At 40.0% G+C, this 24,671-nt stretch overlaps 2 protein-coding genes and 1 long non-coding RNA gene across 3 annotated transcripts in view; 1 reads left to right on the top strand and 2 right to left on the bottom strand.

Annotated features, from left to right (window-relative positions):
- Positions 1-24,671, bottom strand: part of LOC119221947 (nuclear receptor coactivator 3-like) — a 97,618-nt gene that overhangs the window by 9,559 nt on the left and 63,388 nt on the right. The window lies entirely within an intron of this gene.
- On the top strand, positions 3,520-7,321 carry LOC119222027 (serine-rich adhesin for platelets-like). The gene is made up of 4 exons (XM_037478354.2): positions 3,520-3,652; positions 4,741-4,778; positions 5,707-5,733; positions 5,895-7,321. Exons 2-4 carry the CDS (start codon positions 4,760-4,762, stop codon positions 7,007-7,009), a joined length of 1,161 nt encoding a protein of 386 aa, XP_037334251.2. The 5' UTR covers positions 3,520-3,652; positions 4,741-4,759; the 3' UTR covers positions 7,010-7,321.
- Positions 16,739-24,292, bottom strand: LOC134129096 (uncharacterized). The gene is made up of 9 exons (XR_009956288.1): positions 24,035-24,292; positions 20,227-20,346; positions 20,104-20,119; positions 19,917-20,005; positions 19,563-19,616; positions 19,409-19,471; positions 19,006-19,062; positions 18,696-18,738; positions 16,739-18,602 (listed from the first exon to the last, which is right to left on the bottom strand). It is a non-coding gene; the product is annotated as an uncharacterized LOC134129096 (long non-coding RNA).

Here is a 24,671-nt window from a genome sequence, read left to right as displayed (position 1 = left end):
GCAGTTCCTGATGCCAATCAAGTGTTCCAGTCTCTGCAGCAGGATACGGTGATCGATGGTGTCAAATGCAGCACTGAGGTCCAGCAAGACAAGAAAAGAGACAAGTCCTTGGTCCGATGCAAGAAGAAGATCATTTGTAATTTTCAGCAGTGCCGTTTCTGTGCTGTGATGCATTCAAAATCCTGACTGGAAATCCTCGAACAAAGCATTGTTTTGTAGAAATAAATAAAATGAATAATTGATTTGCGAGGATCTTAGCGAGGAAGGGAAGATTAGAGATGGGTCTGTAGTTAGCCAACACCTCTGAAGCTAGAGTAGGTTTCTTCAGAAGAGGTTTAATTACAGCTTCCTTGAAGGACTGTGGTACATGTCCTGTCAACAAAGACAAATTCATAATATCCAGTAGGGATGTGCTAATTAACGGAAAAACTTCCTTAAGCAGCTTAGTTGGAATCGGATGCAGGAGACAAGTGGAAGAGTTGGATTTCAAAATTGTAGAAGTCAGTTGATCAAGGTTGATGGAAAGTTGGATGGATGCCGTCCCTCCTAATCAGACCAGGCACTCCCCAAAACGTCTTCCAGTGATCAACGAAGCCCACATTATTTACTGGGCACCTCGACAACCAGCGGCGGAATGACGACATGCGGCTATACATGTCGTCACTGATCAAGTTTGGGAGGGGGAATGTTACAATTTCATGATTGTACACTTGACAGGTTATGAGTAAATTGGCTCTGAGTACCAGCTGGCGGGGTTTGAATTCAACTCAAATGTGAAGAGGTCCAGGTTGAGAGAATTTCCAGAAGTTAAGGTCATAATATCACAATGTGACTACTTAGTCTGAATAAATAGAGAAAAAGTTGTATCAACATGCACGTAATGCACAACTAACAAATCAAATTAATATAGTACCATTCAAAAACTCTTTTGACAATATTTATTGTAACAAAGAACTGAAAATACATGTGTGACTGCAAATATAAATACGGTTCTCAATTAAATAAATAAAAATTGGGCTGCATTTAAAAAAAAAGACTAATTTGTAATTTGCCACTACCTCTCGCGTCTGTCTGCAATATTGCCACGATGGCATCGTCCTGCCTGGAATGCAAAGACTCGATTGGTTGAGTGGTATCACGTGGGATCGTTTAACTCAAATGCAATTGGTCAGTGCTTTGAGCCACTGCCGTAAAGACGAAAAAAGCTGCGCAGTCGAAAACGTATAATCACAACCGTCGTTTTTAGCTTTTGGTCCGGGTCCGGGTGGGACGGGATTCGGGCCGTGATCCGCCAGTTAGTGACATCTGCTTTAAATGCTAGATGAGCTGACAAGGTGGTGCAAATATGCAGGTCACAATAATCAAATTTCTTAATTGTACACTTGACAAGTTATGAGGAAATTTGTTCTAAGGGCCAGCTGGCATCTGATAACGATTCCATTCTTTTAAAGGGTGGCGTGCCCAACTAATAACCGGACCAGTTATAGACAGAACACACACACGTTAATGGCACATTCTGATTCTACCATTTGATTCTTGCAACAGAAATAGATACTTGGGGAAAAAAAATTCCAATCTTCTGCAAAACTTGTCAAGGTTTAACACTCCATGTATTATCTGTTTCCCTTTTTAGACCATATTCTATGTATATGCATTTCTGGTGCTTGTTTTGCACTCTGACTGATCATCGTGTAATGTTTTATTGCCGGAGTTTTGATGACTGCCTCATTAATTTATTATAATACAAAATACACATTGTCCCAGTGGTCACAGTTCTGACTAATTATAAAAGAATTTTTCCAATTGCACCCTTTGAATATTGTCTTTTTAGGAGAAATTTGGGGATTGGGTTGAGCCAAGTTTTGTTAAAATCAATTCAATCATATTTTAATGTCACATAGTCATTGACTTACTGCCTGCACAAAAGAAGAGCATAGATACTCGTTGAATATAAGATAGCAGTACTATAAACTATAAACTTTAAGAAATGCTTTTCCACTGTTGGTATGAATAACAGATATATGTACTGTATATGTAAGATATATGTAATCTTATTACATGATGTCAGGTGATTTAAATTAAAAATTACACGACCAGACATAGGCAAGTTTTCTTTGAAATGTGAAACAGCATCTCAAGGAAAAACAAATGACGCAGTGATTAAAAATTCCTCAACAAGAACAAAGCCACACAATCTTTTGATCAGATGTGCGTATGGCCTAGTTGACTAACCTAGTCAAAACATTCTCTGGGCTGCAGGGTTGGCTTGAAAAATATGTCTATTCATACGTTTCAACCCTTTTTTCTATTTTGTACCATGAAAATCTAGAATTCAAATTTAAACACTTTTCAACCCAACGTGCACAGTATATTGAAGGTGCAAAATACATGGAAATGTTCATGCATTCTTCTTGGCCAAATAGCTGAAGCTCAGAAAGATTGGATGGAGCAGCCATTTTCAAATCTTGCCAAAGATTGTTAATTGGATTGAGGTCTGGGCCATTTTAAAACATGAACATGCTTCGATCTAAACCATTCCGTTGTAGCTCTAACTGTTAAGGCTCATGGTCCTGCTGGAACACATTTTGGTTTAGTGAGAGCACCTTCTCCCACATGTCTGCTTTGTCTCCCACACGGCTTGGGGCAAACTCCAAACGGGATTTTTTTTGGTTTACCTTCAGCAGCGGCTTCTTCTTGGCACTCTGCAGTTAAGGAACTATTTGTGGAGTACACAGCAAATAGTTGTCTTATGGACAGATATTCCCCCCTTCTCAAGAGTTACTGCGTTCTCTTGGTTGCTTCTATGATTTCTTGTACAGCTAGTAACCGCCATTATTATAATAAATAATTATGAATAAAAATCTCAACGCTGTCGTAATCAACAGTACATGCCAATAATCAAGTTTAAATCTAGGTTTCTTACAAAAATTCCACATTTAGACATTTTTAATCCTCCAGAAAAAAAACAACCCACGTCAGACGCAATCACATGGAGCATCTCATAGTTAACCAGAACTGTCATCAGTGGGAAATAGAGCAGATCGTTCAAGACAGAAAAAACAATGCAGTCATTTAAATTCTTTCAGCCCAGTAATTAACACATTGTCAAACACGTTGCCTGCACGCAAACGTCACGAAAAAATTCAAAACAAGCATCAGAATGTAAAAAAAACATTCCCGGGTTGTTTCTGCTTGGTTTGAGTTTGTTAATGTTGAACCATGTTAAACCTTGATGAAATGCAAAGGCTTTCCAAAGTTGGAATGCAGAAGGATGTAAAAACATTAGCCAAGTATCACTTTCTGCTGAAACATTCAGATGGTAGGATCAGAATGTGCCATAAACAATGTGTTCTGGGCTATGAAAACCCCCAAAGGAAGGTATCTGGGAAGTATCCTTATAAGATTCCAAACCACCCTTGCTGCCCCAGAGTTACCTGAGCCAATTTCCTTGTTCCTTGTCAACACTGTGACATGAATACACAACTTACCACGCCCATATAATTTGCCACCAAGATCCATTTAAAGCACCGCTGGAATGGTAACCTACATATTTGCGTCACCTTGTCAGCTCCTTGAATATTTAAAGCAACGCTGGAAGTCATCTGTCAGTCACTAGACACAGCAGAGACAGTGCATGCTTCTTTCACCTTTTGTAAGTATACCTTTTACTTTGATCATAACCACCCACTTCTAATTGAATTTGTTTAATTGAATTTACGTAGTGTGTTTAGTGGCATTGAGGGATACACCACAGAATACGAAACTGTCATACTTTAAAAGACAATCCAGAGAGTTTGTGTATTAAGCTGTGAGGTTCTCAGGCTCAAAAAACTCAAAAAACAAGAATATCTCAGGGTGAGGACAACAAATTGCTAGATGTGTTAACATTCATTCCACTCAGGGCATGACGTTAACACCTGACCACCTACCAAATGGGGGTAGAATTTGGCTGTGGCTCTCACTAGCCACTTTGGTGGATGGAATTCTGTATGTCTCTGTCTATTTTTTTGATAGATAGTATGGCCCTTCAGTGTTGCTGTAGAGGCAAAAGACTGGTTGCGGTTATTAATGTGGATATTAATGTGTCATGAGTGAAGGAGCCCCGAACAATTCAACCAGTCCACACACCACACCTTGAGAAGGAAACACCAACAAAGCTTTCCTGCTAAAGTTGTATAAATTGTTTCCGTTGTCGGCAACCGTACGCTTGCTTTTAAGCAACATAAACACGTCAACAAATGTGACAGGTGGAGACCTTTGATAGAACTTCAGACCTGCTCAGTGCAAGGCGAGGAAGTGGCGGCACATAGCAGGTGTAGGAAAACCAGACACAAAAGAGAAAAACTGGTGATTAAACGGAATATGAAGAGTCAAAGAAAACGAAAAGACTGTTTTACGAAAACTGGATGTCCAGTCCAGAATAGCTAGTTTATGATCAAGGCAAGAAAATAATGTATTGCACTGATTGCAGGACGTACAAGAGTGAAAAGTATAAGGACGTCTCTTTTGTAGTTGGAACATGTAACTTCAGAATGGAAACAATAAAGGACCACAAGATTTCTTCGTCTTAATCAGTTGAATATGTTTTCATACAATTATAGTCTTGATTACTATTGTTATTTACATTTAAATGGATTGTAAATCTAGTTATTTAAGTCAATTGTACCTATTTCCCACAAAGAAAATGTTAAACCTTAAGCCCTGATTCTGATGCATATTAATCAGATGCTTCTTTTTCAGCTTAACCTCAGGTGGGAAAATGTTCACTCCAGCAGCAGGTAAGGCTCACTGATCAAGTAAATTATAAACATTATAAACAACAGTGAATAAACATTTTAGAACTTAACTCCAGTGGCGTCTTACACTCTATACTCTGATCACACAGTGTGGATTTTTCCGGAATATAGATAACTTATATTTTTATAATAAAAAATATAAACAAAATCCAATTCAACTTTAATGTAACTTGGTGACTATAGAAATCTCAGAGAGTATCATTATAGTAACCTGCACAAATACAATACAATACAATCAATGAATACTGCAGAATAAGAATAAGCTGAGGTCTGTACAATGAAGCAGACATTGGGGTTTGCAAGTTATCTTCATCGTTAAGTCTGGGTTTTAAGTTACATGACGGATGTGGTCTTCTTACCTGGATAGATTGCCATGGTTACTTATGCTGAACACCTAACCCACATCAGAACATGTTAAATTAGATAGGAGATCTACTAAAAGCAATGCTTCCTGACCAATCCAAGCTTGTATGACAATGGTAAATTAATATTATACAATTAGGAAGTCATAAATCAGGCTTAAAGTAATCCAGTTGAAACAAACACATGCAAAAAAGAAACTGCAGTGTAAATTAACCGATTTACAATTTCACTGTTTCATATTGTACAATAGATCTGACTATGATTAAAATGTCAATGGAGTAAAAATATATGTTGCGGATGTATTCTTATGGCAACTCTTCAACAATGTGTTGCATTGGCACAGGTTGTCACAAGCCACGGATTGGATGTAGCACTACTTTATTTCCGCTTACTGTAAAATACCCTGTAGGTGATTAGAATAAGTAGAAGAAAACTTTCTTTCTACTGAAAATTGGGTTTTTAAATGAATATTTAATTTACTGGTACTTGGCACAGGTCCTGTTAATCTTAATTTGAACCCAATACTAACAAGCGTTTCACTTTCAAGGCTTCTGTCTGATCATCGCGAGCTTGGGTAAGTTTAAGACATGTGATATATATATATATATATATGTTTAGAGGTTGTAGAGATGTTTAGAGGTGTAGAGGATTATCAGTTTAAGTATGTAAATGATTCAATGCCATCATCTTTAATTAAAGCCGTTTAATTAATACATATCTGAAAAATTATTTTAGGTTTACCTGGCCTTGCAAGCAGTCTTCAAGTTTGCCAAACAACAGATGGAAACCCTTGTTATGGAAGACAAGATGGGCTGTACCCCACACCCGATGATCAATATTCATATTACAACTGTGTTTCGGGATACACTCACTACAAAAAATGCCCAGAAGACTTGGTATATATGCATTCTATAACCGCTTGTTCTTATCCCGGATCAGCTGAATCCAGCAGTTCATCTCAAGAAGAAAATTGTGATGAAGGACAAATGAACACAACTTCAATGACTACAACTAGTTCCCCCACTCCGATGACTACCACTGTGACCACCAGATCAAATGAAACCAGCACTACAGTTCCCGGATCAGATACAACTACCGGTACAACTTCCAGATCAAATGAAACCAGCAGTACAGTTCCCGGATCAGATACAACTACCGGTACAACTTCCAGATCAAATGACACCAGCAGTACAGTTCCCGGATCAGATACAACTACCGGTACAACTTCCAGATCAAATGAAAGCAGCAGTACAGTTTCCGCATCAGATAAAACTACCGGTACAACTTCCAGATCAAATGACACCAGCAGTACAGTTTCCGCATCAGATAAAACTACCGGTACAACTTCCAGATCAAATGACACCAGCAGTACAGTTTCCGCATCAGATAAAACTACCGGTACAACTTCCAGATCAAATGACACCAGCAGTACAGTTTCCGCATCAGATAAAACTACCATTACAACTTCCAGATCAAATGACACCAGCAGTACAGTTTCCGCATCAGATAAAACTACCGGTACAACTTCCAGATCAAATGACACCAGCAGTACAGTTTCCGCATCAGATAAAACTACCGGTACAACTTCCAGATCAAATGACACCAGCAGTACAGTTTCCGCATCAGATAAAACTACCGGTACAACTTCCAGATCAAATGACACCAGCAGTACAGTTTCCGCATCAGATAAAACTACCATTACAACTTCCAGACCAAATGAAATCAGCACTACAGTTCAGGCATCAGATAAAACTAACAGTACAGTCTCCAGATCAGCTAAAACTATGACATATTTTATGCCATATATGGCGCATATTGCATTCATTTTTGTGTTCTGTATAGAAATTTAAATGAAAGAAAAGACAAAAATATACCATAAATACTCATAATGCAACATTTTTAGAGGGTTTTGATGAACTTACACTAGTGTAGAGTGAAACATTTTCTAACACTGTTTTATTAGCTGAATTGATCTATAATATAGGGAAAATATAAATGTAAAATAAAGGTTGAGTATAATATTAATGTTCTTTTCCCACCGTTAAAGACAACCAAAATGTATTTATTAAGTCATTTTAATAATGATTCATGCTGTTATTCATGACAATTGCAAGAAAATAAATGTTTTAATCTATATGGACTCTTAGCCATTACTGAACCAACAACATGTGAGTTGATGGAATGACCAAAAATATCCCACCACACATCATTCTTTAGGGTGAAATGGATTAACACAATGCACACATATGGTCATTTCAGCTTGTGTCTCTTTCAAGGGAGCTTGGGTTCCCTGTCCCACCGGTGTTTCGGTCTATCAAGGGACCATGTTAACTGGCAACTGTCGTCCAAATGCTTCAGCGGTTGTCGTAGTTACGGTGTAGCTGTCCTCGTTAAAGCAGTTTCTGGGGTCAAAACCTTTCGAATTTGTTTTGACGTTCGAGTCTCTTTCAAGGAAATGTACAATAACTGTACAATAGAACATGATTACATTATTATAGATTGAGTCCCAGGATAGAGAAGTAAAGAAACTCGAACTGGAGGACGTTGGTGTTTATTCTCTACTCGAGACTCCTAATATTTAGTGCAGTTCAGCACTATGAGCAGTATAGCTCATAAAGGGCAGAAGCACAGAGTGGGTGTCAGCACAAACACATAAGGTTTACTATACAATGGTCAAACATCTGCTCCCTGATTCATCTCCTCCGTAGTGTCCAATTAAGAGACAATGTAATGAACACCTCTTCCCTCCTGCAGGAATTTTTTGGCCTGTCTCCAAAAATGGCACACCTATGATAAAAAGTGTAATAACTAAAAATAAACTACTTTGTCCTATTTGGTCACTATCTGTAGGATAAAGGTGAACACCTATTAGTGCTATGATGTGTAAAAAGCAGTTTACATGTTACTGATGAAGAAATATATCAATACTTTACACAAAAAAGTTTTAATGTTGATTCATCTCATACAATTTCGAGAAACAGCCATATGAATCCAATAAACATTAGGGATGAGCGAGTACAGCATTATCTGTATCAATATCTGTTGAACCATATGAATTATCTGTGTCCGTATCTGTACTCGGATTGGGCGGGACCTAACCCGGAAGTGGGTGGGGCATAACCCGGAAGTAGGAATGATTTTACCCGTAAATTGTCGGGTTGTCTTGAAATGGGCTGGGCTTTAACCGTATGCTCTTTTTTAAGCATGCAATTGACCCTTCGCAGGGAGCTTGATTAACAGGTGACCAATATAAAACATGAACTTTGAAAACAGTGTACTGTACTGGACGCATTCCTTCTTAATTATTGTGGTGTGTGAGTGTGTGTGTGAAGAGAGCCAACAGACAGTAAAAAAAACTCCGGCAGAGAGAGGAAAGAGAGAGAGGTCAGTGCGTGAAGTAAAAAGACTAAAAACTGGTTTGAGCCAAATGGAAAAAAAAAATCTCCGACAGGCAGAGACGCAACGCGAGTCGCATTCTTACGAACCATGTCTTAATAAACCCCACGTTTACCTAAACTCTACTAGTTAACAACAACCGAAGTAAAAAAAACAAACCTGAAGCCGAAGAAATCCTTTACATTTATTGCGAAAGACCCGCGAACCTGACGACAGAGAGGGAGAGAGCTGTTCACTTCTCAGTGTTCTGTGTATGAGTGAGCCGAGCGAATGAGGGGCCGTTTAGGACTTAACTACTGAGACACTCTCACACACACTATTGAGACACTCTCACACACAATATTGAGACACCCTCATACACACTATTGAGACACTCTCACACACACTACTGAGACACTCTCACACACACTACTGAGACACTCTCACACACACTATTGAGACACTCAGACAGCATCTCACTATACAATGTGAGAGAATCTCAGTATACAGTGTGAGAGCATCTCACTATTCAACATGAGAGCATCTCACTATACCATGTGAGAGAATCTCAGTATACAGTGCGAGAGAATCTCAGTTACACCGGAAGGCATCTCAGTTACACCGGAAGGCGGAAGCAAAGAGCGCTGATTTTGAACAGCGCAATGCGCCAATCATACGCCCTTCCTTCATATGCCTTGAAGTCTGCGGTCGCCCGTCCAAGTTTATAAATACTACCATAATCAAAGGACGGAATGTCATTTTAGGACGTTTTCAGGCGAGAAATTAGGTGTTTAAGCAACATTTCTGCGGTCGGTTTGTTAACATTCAGCCATCGTAAAAAATTCTATGGAGGATGTCGGAGACGTGAGGCGTTGTTAACGGGACCATCTGATGCCCCCAGCACCGGGCGGTCAGCCTCATCTCACGCCGCAGACAGCAGCCTGTTCTCGGCCAGACTAAACATGAAGATATAAGGCTAAAACTAAAACAAAAATGATAGCCAGTAAACATGTGTGGACAATACAAACAAGTGTCAAGTTCAGGATGAGGATGAACTAAAACTAAAAAATAAGAAACTTGGCCCAAGGGCAGACGAACTAGGCAGGCAAAATATGGATTTTTAAAACTTTTTTGTTCAGCTCTGCTTGGTCGATTCGCCCTATTCGACCATTCTACTAAATCGTCTGATTTCACTGGATATGGCGAAAAGCAATGCGGAGATGATCGACAGCTTCCTCAGCCACTCAGTGTTATGGGAAATGATGGAGAACCCGGAGCGAGATGCAGTCGAGTCTTTTAATGATCAACAACGGAAAACAGTCCTCAATAATGAACAAACTCAAAGTCCTCTGGCGTTAGCCAGAAACATAACAGAAGCAGACAGGAGAAACCTGGAACCTAGGGACATGGGGATCACTCCTGTGAGGACAGTGTTCGGAGGCCCCGGGGTGCTCTTTACCAGCCGGGTCCAGCGGAGAGGTGAAAGCAGATGAGCTGCCGGGAAGCGCGCCGGTTGGGTACTCTGTGGAAAGGCACAGTCACTAACACGCGGACAGTGGAGGTACAGGACAAGACAAGCGAAGACGAGAAGTGCTGACGCATTCGTCTACGTTCATGGAATAATCCGACAACAAGACGAGACTAGAGGGAGGGAATAAGAAGCAGGCAAAATCAGGTGGAAGTGGTTTCAGGTGAGACAATGATGAGGACGAGAGGGGAATCAGCTGTGAGGGATAATGAGGGGAGAGAGAGAGCAAGGGCAGGGGGTGTTTGCCTGAGAGTACCACAAGAGGGAGACAGGGGACGAAGAGGGAAGAGGAAGCCAGGGGCATGACACTCAGAAGCCAAAATTGGTACAAAACTTGATATAGCTGAATAATTATTTTATAAATTACTAGGGCTGTCAAATGATGAAAATTTTAATCAAATTAATCAGAATTTTCAGTGGATTAATCATGATTAATCACTATTTGCAATTACACCTTAATCCTAACCATTTTTTCTTTCTGAAATGCATACTAAAGATAAATAACAGGACACAGATACATAATTATCATTATTATTATTATCATTATTATATTTTACATAAATACATGTTATTGATATTTGACTTTTTAATTCATTCCAGAAAATAATCAAAGCAATGTTATTTGATAAGTTACAGACTGATTTCCCTGCATGGCTCTAGAAGGGTCTCGAGTCTCTGCAGTTTATCCCACTCTGCTGCGGTCGGCAAAACGAGTTTGTGCTCCTGATGGTCCAGGGCTGCGTTGACCAGACATGTCAACCCTCTCGGAAATATTAATATAATATTATAATATAAATTTCCGGGAGACTCCCGAATTTCAAAGCCCCTCCCGAAAATGTCCCTGACCGATCTTTCTCCCGAATTTCTCCCGGTTTCCACCCGAACAACAATATTGCTCCACCATCCGTCACTGGGCGGCCGTTTCAGACCGAACAATAATAAAAGTTACACCTTGAAGTCGAGCGCGGCGATTAGAACGCAAAAAGATGAGACTGGCGCTGCAAAGAAAAACGCTAGCACCCCCCCCCGCCCCCACGTTGACCGCTAGCACCCGCACCCCCCCCAGTCCACAATATTCAGCGTGGACTGGCGCAAACGACTTGCTGAACCTGACGGCCTGACATATGCCTGCCGGTGGCAGTAATGTGTTGTATAGGATGAAGTGCATTCCCTAGAGGAAGAGGTATTTTCCTGACCTGAATAATTTGTCACACTGCGCATGCGTGAAATGTGTTAAATAAATTGACGTAATTAACAACAAACAACTAATTAACGTTGTTAACGCCCTATAAATTACACATATCACAGCCTTCAAGAAGCCTAATCATGTAAAATCATTATTCTGAAAATCCAGTTATATTATTCAGGTTACTAAGTTATACAATTTTTTTTTTAAGTAACGGAGATGGACATGAAGGGATCATTTCCGGTCTTGGTAGCTAGGTAACATTGTGGAAACATTGTATTATAAACATATATTATAATTAGTGTTGACAGGCTTAACTTTTATTGGTAACCTAACTTTTAGGAGTCATTGTTTCTGAAATAAGAGGCCTGCTTTGTTCACAGCAAACTTGAAAAAAAGAAAATATTAAGGCATGGTTTAACTGCAGGATAGGCAGTCCTTGTTTACCTGAAATGTGCGCTTTATGATTTTATTTTATACCGGCCTGATCGGCAATGTCGTTTTTCAGTAAAATAAAACATTTGCAAAAGCAAGCCAATCTTGAAAACTTTTCCATGTTAAGAGCATTAACATTAAAATTAAATTATGAAAAAAATAAATGAAGGGGCAATTAGAATAGATACAAATTTGTGATTAATTGTGAGTTAACTATGACATGAATGGGATTAATCATGTTTAAATACACTAATTATAATAGAGGGTCATGTAGAGACGTGATTCTCTAATTTACTACATAATGTATTCACACTACCACAACAAAAAGTATCACAATATCTCCACTATAACCACCAAATATTATACTACATCACCATCCACCACTACACTGTCTAAAATAAGAACCTCGTTTTACAACTGTGCCTCTCAGCTAGCCCTTACCAAACAGCTGCTCAATGAAATTGTGTGTGAATTGGATGTGGTCTTTAATCACTGTGTTTTACATCTGGTTAACAGACTGCTCCTTATTTGTCCGTCTCATTATTTCATGCATGCAAAGGCAAAATGTCCTTCACTTTAAATTACTGCAAGCTGCATGGAATTAGCATAAAGTCAGCATGTCTGTCAAAGGGTTGGTTTACAGGTAACCCATTTTCATTCACAAACATAAGGCGGGACACCAAAGGAAGTCTGATTATTATTATCTTTTGCCAATTAAGCTTAATTTAGTGTAGCAGGATGACTGGCTTTCCCAATAGCTCTGCCCATTTAATTGCCTACCATATAAGGAGGGATCGGTAGATCACAAAAAATTATACCGCAAATACTTCAACCGCAAAAAATTAAACCACAACATCCGGGACCCCAAGGAAGAGCAATAGATTCTAGATTCTAGATCAGGAGCGTGCGTCAAGCAAAAGAAGCAAGCACCCAATAAATCTTCGGCTTGTCTGCAGCATGGTGACCGGATTTTAGCCATGTCCAATAATAACTGGGCTTTAACTCTTCTTCATGCCATCAGTGTGGTTTTTGTCTGTAGGATTCATTAATAGACAGCTGACATTTGTACATTAACAGATATGGAGCCAAATTCGGGTCAAAAGTTTTGTTCATTCGAGAAAAAAAAATGTGAACCTGAAAGTTGTTGAACATTGAAATATATGTTTATTTATTCAAAATAAAAACTGTATTATATATTTCGGTTGCAGATTTCATATTTTCAGATTCAAAACTTTTTTTAAAGTGGACGCCCCTGCCCACTACGCCACATCAGGGTCAAAAGTCTGAATGTGAAAAAAAACATCCCAATGCAAAAAAAAGTTTTGAACCTGAAAATCTGCAACCGAAAAATATAATACATTGAATATAAAAAAAAGAATATCAAAAAGTGAAGAATGAAAAAAATATATTATTCAAAAAATAATAAAACTGAGTCAAAACTATATCATAACATTTTTTGTCCACTTATTTTTATTTTGAATACAGTGTTTTATTTTTCAATGTTCAACAACAACATTTTTTTTTGAATGAACAAATCTTTTGACCTGGATTTGGCTCCATAAACACAGTTTTGACTCTATTATATGCCATCAGTGTCGGCTGCATGAATTATTATTCAGTGCTAGAAATTCAATCACCTTTTTCTTTCAAAATCCAATGACACAGATTTACTTCCATATGTCTGTGTCTGTTTCCTGATTTCTTAAAAACGTCTCTCGGTTACGTATGTAACCTTCGTTCCCTGATGGGAACGAGACGCTGCGTAAAACGCTGTGGGAACGCCCCTGCGTGACCGCGTCATGAAGCACGTGTGAAAATTAACCAATGGCGACCTGGTACGTCATAGCGGGGACGCCGGACCAGGGCGCTATGAAAGGACCCGAAGGGCAGGACCATTCATCTCTGAAAGGCCGAATCGAGTGCCACGGGCAGGCCGGGAGTATGGCAGAACGTTTACGCAGCGTCTCGTTCCCTTCAGTTCCCAAGATGCGGGCTGACCAGCTGATTCATAAGCAAGTGTCATGGCAATAACCATTCACTTGCTGCGGCTCTGTTATACGCCTGGTCTGACATCAGGAACGGAGGACAGGGTGCCACAAGGAAGAGAGATGCTCCAAAGGCAGACGGGAAGACCTGTGGAAACATAGCAGGACCTCCAGTACTGAACCGACCGGGCAGTTAACTGGGTCCGCAGTTGTTCCTACAGCAGGTGGCACCATCTACCGGCATACGCCCTCCTAGTGGCGGGGCTCTGGAGTAGGAGGTGGTCTCTACGACCTCAGTCGAGAGACCGGACCTTAAAGGGCGGGCCCCCTCAAGGGCCACGCCCATAGCTTCCAAAGCTCCGGGCGGGGGTGAACTATGGACCCCGACGCCTGAGACAGCAGGTCCGACCTGATGGGGATCTCCACCGGGGGGACTGCAAGAAGCGATATTAGGTCCGAAAACCATACGCGGAGCTGGCCAGAACGGGGCTACTAACAGTAGGCTGACTCCGTCCTGACGGACGCTATCTAGAACCCCTGGGACCGGGGGGAAAGCATACAAGCGCATGCTTTTTGGCCATGCCTTTCCCAAATCATCCAAGCCGAGAGGGGCGGGGTGCGTGAGGGAGAACCACCGAGGACAATGAGTTGTCTCTGGGGAGGCAAATAGGTCCACATCGGCGCGGCCGAAGTGGCCCCAAAGGAACTCCACCGCCTCTGGGTGGAGTCTCCAGTCCCCGGGCCTCAGCCCCTGCCTCGACAGGGTGTCTGCCCCTTGGGTCAAGACGCCCGGGATAAAAGCCGCTCTTAACGAGCGGAGTTTCCCCACGGACCACAGGAGGATCTGGCGGGCTAGCTTGTTCAGCGGCCGAGAGCGCAGACCTCCCTGATGGTTGATATAAAAAACCACAGATGTGTTGTCTGTCCGGACAAGCACATGCTGGTCCGTCAGGGCTGGGCGGAAGTGTTTCAGCGCCTGAAACACCGCCAGTTTTTAAATACTACTTTATTTAAGTAACGTAATGTAATTTTATGACTGAAGTTGTTAAAGCAAATGTTTGTCAACATTCAGCCTTCGTAACAATTAGCTCCGTTGTTACGTTCTGCCTCCCCAGGAGGGGAGTGGGATCCACGCCACTGCCTGACGGCGTCCTGTGGCCAATAAACAGGGTGTGGTGTTGAAGGTGTAAGAATTAGACATGGGCTTGAAGTTGCGGTTAACAGGCTTGTTTTTATTTATAGCGCTGTTAACAAGGGAAATGAGGAGAGCTGGCAGTACCAAAGCAAAGAAAAGAACAAAATGCTTCCCACCCCCCGTGCAGGTATGTAAACTCCGGAGCAGGGCTAAACTACTCCTCACCCCCCCCTGTAATAAAGATAACAAAGAAACAAAAACACTTATTAATTGCATACACAGTATACCAAATCGTCAGAAATACAAATATTCTACCATACACCAGGGGCCTGTTTCAGAAAGGAGGTTAAGTGAAAACTCTGAGTATGTTAACCCTGAAATGAGGGAAACTCTGAGTTTTCTGTTTCAGAATGGGAGGTATGTTAAACCTGAGAAAGCAGAGTAAGTCAAGCCTGTTTCAGAAAGAGAGGTAACTTATACTCAGAGTCAGTTACCATGGCAACTTACTCTGTGAACCTAACCTGGTCGGGAGCAGGTTTTCTTCGGGAAACCCAGAGTTTATTTCGTCTCCTCCCCTTTTTTAAAGAGGAAGTGGTATTTAATCACCTCATTCATTCTTTCGGTATTCATTCATTGCGCACATTTCAGTCACGCAGAGCGCATCAAATCAAGTGAATGAAATGGCATGTCCTTTTATGGACGATCCTGTGGATGAAGAGGCTGCATTAATCCGTAGGGAGTTGCATTTACGTTGGGAGAGGATTTTGAGACCCAGAGTGGATTTTTTGTCATATCCATATTCATTTTTATTTGAGCGGTACCGTTTTTCTTTACAGTCAATAAGATACATCCATAATCTCATCCATCCTTACATCAGAAACATCAGCCATCGCGGCCGTGCTCTAACATCCGAGCAGATGCTTTGCGTTGCATTACGTTTCTTTGCAAATGGTAGTTTTCTGTATAACATTGGGGATGCAGAACATATCAGTAAGGCTACTGTTTGCAGAGTTGTAAGGAAAGTGTGCCTCGCTCTTAAGCGCTTTCTCCAAATTTTTGTGCTGTTTCCTGGGCACAAACCCGTGAAAGCCATCAAAGAGGAGTTTCACAGGATTGCAGGTCAGTGATGTATAAATCGGTTTAAATGAGGCTAACCTGATAAATGACGTTCAGTTAAGAGCATATTGCTGCGACCCCTGGAAGTAAACTAATAATAGAATTCCTTTTAGGATTTCCGAATGTGGTTGGATGCATTGATGGCACACATATTCCCATCATTGCACCTTCCGAAAATGAAGCGGACTATGTCAACAGGAGGTCCATCCACAGTATTAATGTGCAAGATTGCACCTACATGAAAATTAAAATTAGGTTGAATAACACACTGTTCTTCCAGTTTCACTTCTGATATTATAACAGTTGGGCAAGTCACCTATATTACTAACTACAACTGGCTTCTTCAACAGTGTAATTAGATTAATGTAATAATGACTATCTCTAGAAAGTATTGGTCTACTTATTACTAATTACTTTCTAAATCCCATATCAACCTCAACCACTTGAACAATACAAGGAGAGACAAGAAACTGCACTTTTAATGCTTTCAAATAAACATTATACAATTGCATGAATTATTCTTGAAAAAATATATCTTTTAAAATTTGATGTTAAATCCACTATTGTTTTATACAGAATTGCTTTATAGTTTATGCAGCATTTAATGCAATTACATCAGATTTTACTTTAAATTAGGGAATTAAATTACAGTTTTTAGATTACATAGAAATTAATTACACACAACACTGTATAACAGTAATTCAAATGTAAACTTACGCATTGACTCGAGCAGCTATTTTCTCCCAAGCTAACTCTCTGTCCTTCGCCGCTGCAGCCGTGTTGCTTTTTTTTAAAATATATGTTCGTACTCTCCATATGCTTGCATAAGCACATCCAGTTCTGCTGGTGAAAAATATGAAGACCTCTTTTTGTCTGGCGCTGTGGCCATGGTGACTCGTAATATCTGCGCTCCATTGATAATGGCTTTTTATAGTTGTGGTGCACGCGCTTAACTCAGAGTAGGTCAACTCAGAGTTGATTGAACTAACTCATTTCAGCTGTTCTGTAACCGAAAACTCAGAGTTTCCCATCTCAGGGTAAGTCAACTCAGAGTTCAAGTTTTAACTCAGAGTTGGTTGAACCTCCTTATTGAAACAGGCCCCAGCACTCACGTATACACAACCAGAGTGCCACACACCCAGGTGAAACAAGCACAGGGGTACATATACTGACAGAAGGGCATGATGGGATTGGAGATGAGTGGAAACAGCTGAACTGGGTAACGAGCGGGGGGGGAGTCAAGATGAATGGAGATCATGGATGATCAGTACCACCTGTATGCTCACACACACAACACAGAACACATACACAAACCAATACACAGAACAGGGGACGTAACACCGTGGATGGAGATGTGAGGTGTAGTTAACGGACCGTCAGACCCTCCAGCACCAGGCGGTCAGCTCATCTCAGCCCGCACAGAGCAGCCTGTTTTCGGCGAGTCTTCTGTGAAATGCTATGCCGGTTTTCACGTCTCCGTAGCATACATGAGATTTAACTGTACTATAACGAGTCTTCATACGTTTTAATGTGGTGTCAGAGACTGATGTTGTTCACCGGTTACGTCTGTTTGAGGACAGAGTTTAGATTCATAACTTCATGTTTAAATGTAACTTTAACGTCTTGTCTGTATCCGCAGAGTGCAGCTTGTTTATTGTCCATCATTGTGCATTAAAACTAACAATGTTTTAATTCAAGGACATGAGGAGACCGTCGTCGAGACTCTAAACCGGCAGCAGAACTTCAGCTTCAAAGAAAGTCTGAAGCTCTGAATTATAATAATGACTAAAATAATTCCACATATGAATTATTGTATAGTTCTCTTTAAGATCTTTGATGTGTGGTCATCAGCTTGCTGTACGAGGACCACTACACTGATAATCAGCCTCTTGATGTTTGAGTAACAAGACAAACGGTGTGTGTGCATTCAAATATTTTATATAATAGTATAATAGTTTATTTTTTGTTACTGTATCCAACCTCCTCCTCCTAAAATGATAAAGCTAATTATTTTATGACTTTTTATGATTTATGATTTTTGATTTGATTTTATGATTTTATGTATATGGTGCTCAATATTATATATACCATACCATATACCATTCCTTTTACTGGAAAAAAAGTATTACAGAGGGATGTAAGGGGTCAAGCAGAAGGTTTTATGCTACTTCAGACTATATCTAACATTTTAAAATGAATCTCAGTAGCACTCATGAGACTGTAATTATGTGTCCACAGAGAAGCACCAGCTCCCATTTCGATGAGTCTCTATTTGATGATGCTTCATTTTAGAAGGAGATATGCAGCACTTTACTTTGGTCCGTGTCTCTGGGCATGAAAAACTCTCAAAACCTAAAACTGTGCAGATGATGAAATGTCTCCATAAGATGAAGGTTCTCGTTTCCCCGGGGGGGAAGCATCATGGCTCTATGTTATAATGACGTATCGGGGAAAGAAAGATCAACGCTCTTTTTTTACTCAACCTCTGTGGATACAATGAAGAAACCTGCAAAGATCAAATCCTCCTTTTTGACCAGAACCTCATCCATCAAAGCAGACTAGAACAAGGGAATATGCTTCCATAGTACACCAAGCTGTCTGCTCTGGAGCTGATTAAGGACACATCTTATATCTTAAAGAGATTGTTTTCATGTTGGTCGGTTACACGGATATCTTTATTGATCTGGACGACAAATAAAGAAAAAAAAATAACATTAGCTTAAAGGTTCTTTATGATGTTAAGTGAAATAAATTGCTTTATAAATGGTTTCATTACCAGATGTTCCTGGATTGACTTCAGAATACACATCTGGATTTTCCTACAAATTAAAATATATTTTATTTTTGTATGTTTGCCAGTATTGCCCTAGTTAAAAAGAGAAATGTACTGATATACATTGTTATCAGAAATGTAAAATACAAAAAAGAGTGTAACATTCAGAAGAATATGAAGTAGGAATAGACATTTTTTAAGAATATTTAAAAAACAACAAACTACCATTTTTTAACTTTTAAAAGGTGTTTGTTTTGGATGGAGACAGAACTCACATCACAAAGTGTCAATACCTGATGTGGACTTTATTTACCTTCATTGCCCTTCTTTTCAGTGGGGAGGTGAACCTGGGCATACGTCACGTTGTCATCTAAGAACACAAGACACATTTTTAGTTGATTATTGATGGATGGATAAATATATAAATTAAAAGTGGCTTGGACCTTATGTTTGATCCATGACTGCATAGTATTGTCATTATTTAATAAACTAATTAAAATGACTTTGTTTGGCAAAACCTCAACTGTCCCAATCTCTCCCACTTAATAGAAGCTTTTGTAGTCATTTTGTTACGCCTGTGTAAATAAATCTTGTTTCAAACTGTAGGATGTGTGTATTGTTGACATGGACCACGTTGTAAACGTTATGAACGTATTAAACTGGAGCAGGTTTCACCTGTTAAATCCTCCAGGAAGCTGTGTTGGTGTTGACTGTACCTGCAGCTGATGCAATCCTCACATCCGAGTAAACGGGGCTCTCGTCTGGTTCATCGTGCTTTTCTGTCACAAAGACCACATGAAGAACTTTGTTAAGAACTAAATCATCTCTGCTGTCAGAGGTAACTTTCACTAAATAAAGTAAATCACCTACCCTTCTTTTTAAAGTTTTTGAACTGAACCACAGAATATGTGAGTCTGGATTCATCTGAAATTTAATTTTGATCATTTAGATTTTGCATTGAATTTCAAACATCTGATTCTAGTATTTTAACAGCTTGGTGATGAACACACAGGATAAAATACAAAATATTCAGGTTCTTCAGAGCCTCTGTTTCATAGAGACAAGAATCACCTGCAGAGCATTGAGGATAAAGATGAGGTCACATCAATCATTTGAACCACTTTGTAAGAATTATATAATCTTCTAAAAACAGATAACCAGAAATGGAAATGTTAGCATTAAAGTTAAAATCACATTATTAAGTAAATCAGGATTAAAGCTGACCAGGAAGAGGAGAGGTGTGATGTCCATCTTGAGTTTCACCCTGGTTGATCATGTGGTCTGTAGCTGGGCTCTGATTGCTCCTCTGAGACCTTGTGGGTCCAAACATGAAGTAAATACAGAGGATTGAATAAGGAACATGTAAAGTCCTGCTGCCATGTTCAGAGTGAGAAGAGAGGCTTGTACCAACCTGCTGGGGCTCAAAGCTGAAGAAAAAGGTTTCACATTAATCATTAATTAGTGTGTGTAATAATATCTGTGACTTTGATTTATTTCAATGAAATCAGTCTCAGACAGAAGGAAAAGATCTCACCTTTTGACTTTCTGTAGCAACACAGAAACAGCAGCAGGAGAATAATCAGTAAAACTCCAGAAACCAGACCAACAACCAACAGCACGGGAAACACAGAGCGTGGTGCTGCTTCTTCAGGATCTACACACAAGTACACACAACCATGAAGAGATACACAAGTAATAATAATAATAATATTACAATTGATTCATAAAACATTCTTTATCAACAGATCTCAGAGTGTCACAGAGCCAGAAAAACACACTTAAAACAAAATAAAAGCTTGTAAAAGTGTAATTAATTTATTTCACAAACTCAATTCCTTAAGGGTTCTCCTAAGGAGGTTAGACTCTAATTTGTACAAAAACAACACTACTCTACTTATGGTTGTATTTGAAGGTGCTTCGCAGCCTGTAGCAAAGCCCTTGAAGGAGCGTAGCTATGAGCAGCACTTGTGAAATTCAATTTGCAGGAAAGGGGGGTGTATGTGTTGTAGTACTAAACAAGTAGTACTAAATAAGTACTACAACACATACACTCAAATACAGAAGTGGAAAGTAACGAACTACATTTACTCACGTTACTGTAATTGAGTAGTTTTTTTGTGTACTTCTACTTTTTAAAGTATTTTTTAAAATCTGTAATTTAACTTTTACTTAAGTATTTTTTGTTTGAAGTATTGTACTTCGCTACATTTTAAATCATATCCGTTACTGATTAAAAAAAAATGCAAAGGAAAAAAAATCGCGCCCAGGAAACTAACGTCAATGCACTCATTGAGTAAGCGGGAGAACGAACGCGCTAAACAAGAATGATGGAGACGGACAAAACAGATGCAAACCCAGCTGAAATCGAATGAAAATACGAAGCGTAGCCGCTAAACCGGAAGTACGTAGACGCAAGAATCGACGCAACCGTCTGTAATGACAGCGGTTATCAGGGTAAATTCATTAACGGATATAAATAAATAATCCTGGTCTGACGGGATGTGTTAGCAGCAGTAGTTGACTACACTCGCTGCTCTTGGCTCTGATATTTATTGTCCACGTATTGTTTTGCTTCAGTGAGCAGAGCAGAGACAGTTTAAGGAGATCGCAGAGTAAACGGTTCACCACTGGAGTGCATACGTCCACCGCTAGCGCCACCCCGTCAGCGACACTACCCCCCTGTCAGCCGTTCGTGCCGATCGTCAGTGGCCCGCGTTCGGTCGAAGTCGGCAGTATCTGGCCCGAACCTGAAATGAGTTTGACACCCGTGCTTTCAGTGTTGGGAAAGTTCACTTTCTACATGAACTAGTTCAAAGTTCAGTTCACACATTTTAAAATGAACTAGTTCAGTTCATAGTTCAAACTTAAATATTTGAACTAAGTTCACAGTTCAGTTCTTTTTTTCCATATCCTGATGCAAGCTATTTTTCTAAATTATTGCCAAAGTCCAGAACCACAGACAGCAATTATTTTATGAGTTTTAACACTGAAGCTATGCATCAGATTTAATCTTCATATCTAATTTTGAATCCTTATCCAACCAGGGTTTACATTAGCATTGAGGGGACATGTTGCTTTAATGTTGCTGTCCATTCACTCCACACTAGCAGCAGCTGCAGCGTTCACCCCTACAGTACATTGTCAAACACATGCTGCTTGAATGGTCTTTTTTAAATAAGGAATAAAAACACAACCGTTATCATTAAGGTGAAAATGTTTGCAAAGAAAGGTCAGATTCCTCCCATCCTCACCGACCTTGTCAGTAACTTAATAAAACTCTTAAATTATTATACGCCGCCTCTTTGCTACACGCAGCTGTCGCCTCCATGCATTTCTTTTTTTTGATGACACATGCGCGGTGCGACACTAGAGGCTGGTGTTGCCAGATTGGGTGTTTTTTCCGCTACTTATTAAGGCGCGTTTACGGTGTGTTTTCTATAGAAATCTGGCACCCCATTGAACGATGTTAACCTGAAAGAACGCGCCGTTCACAGACACCAGAATGAACGAGTTCACAGTAACGTTCATCGGGCATTAATACAGTACGTTCAGTTCACGTTCACCCAAAATATGAACGTTCAATGAACGCGTTCAGGCAGAACACTGCCTGCTTTACTGAATCCACAGTTCATGCCATATTTAGTGGTTGTAGTAATGTTTAAAATGTTTTATTGGATGATCTGCACTAAAATCATCTGATTGAACTTGATTGAGATTTATTTTCCCTTGTCTTTTTTTAACTACACTAGAATCCCGCACCCCACCCAGCTGTTAAAAAAGTAACTCAGTAACTTTTACTCGGAGTACATTTTTAATGAGCTACTTTTTACTTTTACTTGAGTAGATTTTTAGACTGGTAACTTTACTTGTACTTCAGTAAAATTTTACTTAAGTAACAGTACTTTTACTTGAGTACAACATTTTGTTACTCTTTCCACCTCTGCTCAAATACACAAACATGAAAACTGCAAGTCCGCCCTGTGCGTGAAGTGGCCGTGAGGCCTCCACTTAAACAGCAGTACGGTGTTCATTTTAGGACATCCTCAGATCTCAGACTCAAGTATCAGACTCAGTCATTCTTAGACTAAACTCCGCCAAACCAAATGGCTTCAAACCAAACAGAGTCAAACGAACCTAAACAAAATGAAAATTGTGTGCTTGACTGGATTCAAAACTCTTAAATACAATACTAAGTCAGACATGCCCGATTTTTCCAGGAGACTCCCGAATTTCAAAGCCCCTCCCAAAAATCTCCCGGACCGACCTTTCTCCCGAATTTCTCCCGATTTCGACTCAGACAACAATATTGCTACACCATCCGTCACAGGACGCGCCGTTTCAGACCGAACAATAATAAAGGTTACACCTTGAAGTCAAGCGCGGCAATTAGAACGGAAAAAGATGGGACTAACGTGAGTAAAGGGGGAGGGGGAGGGGGAGAGGGAGGGAGCATCTTGCATCTGCCACTCGTCTCTTAGCAAAGAGGTGTCATGGCTACAGGTGTCAGCCGGGCGATGACACGCCCCCCTTTCCTGCAAATTGAATTTCACAGGTGCTGCTCATAGCTACCTCCTTCAAGGGCTGTGCTACAGGCTGCGAAGCACCTTCAAATACAACCATAAGTAGAGTCGTGTTGTTGTTATTGTACAAATTAGAGTCTAACCTCCTGAGGAGAACCCTTAAGAAATTGAGTTAGTGAAATAAATTAATTACATTTTTCTTTGCGTTTGTGTGTGTGATATTTATGACGTTTCCCGGGCGATTTCTAAGTCCCGCCTCTCTATAGAATCGTCAGAGCCAATGAAATCGAGCCAGACCCACGTGGGATAGAGACAGAGTCCCTGGCAAGTTTACCGTAACGCCCCCAGTAGAAGTGCATTTTTTTAATCGCGGTAGCCAAAAGCGTTGCATTCCCACGCTTTTCTAAAGGGACCCTCAAATCTTTATAGAAACGAATAAACGGAAGGTCTTCTACATTCTCTGATAGAAGATTATGAAAATATAACGCATACTTCTTGCTAGAAATGCCATCGAAATGCATACAAATGCTGATGCTTTCTTAAAATATTGTGTTTTTTACAGATAATATGTTGACAGTCCGCCATGTTTTTTTAGCTAAGGGGAAACTTGAAAGTCAAGTGACCTAGTTGCAAGGCAATGTAAATGAATAGGTCAAAAAACTTAATATTGACACACTTTTGGGGGGCAAAATGTAACAATACTACGTTTTCCCTTGTGAACCAACGTAGCTATTACAAGTTTTTCTGTGAGACTGGGTTGCCTAATTCAGTGATGCCTTTTCTAACTCAGACTGTAACACATGTTACTAAACTCATACTCACATTTCACTGACAACCAGCTCTCTGCTGAGGTCAAAGTCTCCAAACCTTGAGGTGATTTCCATCCTCTACATTTATAAAAGCCTTCATCTGACTTAGTAACTGCAGAGATAAGCAGCTCCCCTCTGACAGCATTTGGGACGAGTTTGTCATTTTTATAGAAATCCACATTATAAAGAAGGTTTTCTGTCCTCAACTTGCAGCCAAGAGTGACCGAATGTCCCTCAGTCACAGGACGGACAGGACTCACCAGGATGACATCACCACCTGTAAAGAGACCAGGGGACAGAAAGTCAAACAAGCTGATGTCCAATGACCAGAAGACATGTATAGTTTACATTTGTTATTCACATTCATACAGCAGCTGAGTGAATAGCTGCATTTCATGGATGAAAGAGACGGCCCTTTGGTGACGTACATGCTCACAATTACATCTTTAATTACTGCTCAATATGTGGGAGACAAATGTCAACTTAGTGGCAGTGAGCTACAGAATGGTCTAAAAGGGACAAACTGATGCAGATAACTCTACAGCTTGTCCTGGTTTAAAGTCAATGGTGGATGTCTATGGTCATAAAGAGGAAAGTAAACCATCAATACATGTTGGATAATACAGAGAAATGATACTGCAACATACTAA

Source organism: Pungitius pungitius, chromosome 1 (genome assembly GCF_949316345.1).
Source record: "Pungitius pungitius chromosome 1, fPunPun2.1, whole genome shotgun sequence".
NCBI classification, from domain to species: Eukaryota; Metazoa; Chordata; class Actinopteri; order Perciformes; family Gasterosteidae; genus Pungitius; species Pungitius pungitius.
Note: the sequence above shows the minus strand (reverse complement) of the source record. Positions and strands in the feature narration are given on the sequence as shown.

What these genes read in the sequence shown, in the direction of transcription:
- LOC119222027 (XM_037478354.2), top strand. An exon ending in TCTGATCATCGCGAGCTTGG is followed by an intron (nt 5,734 to 5,894) that starts GTAAGTTTAAGA and finishes AAATTATTTTAG; the next exon opens with GTTTACCTGGCCTTGCAAGC.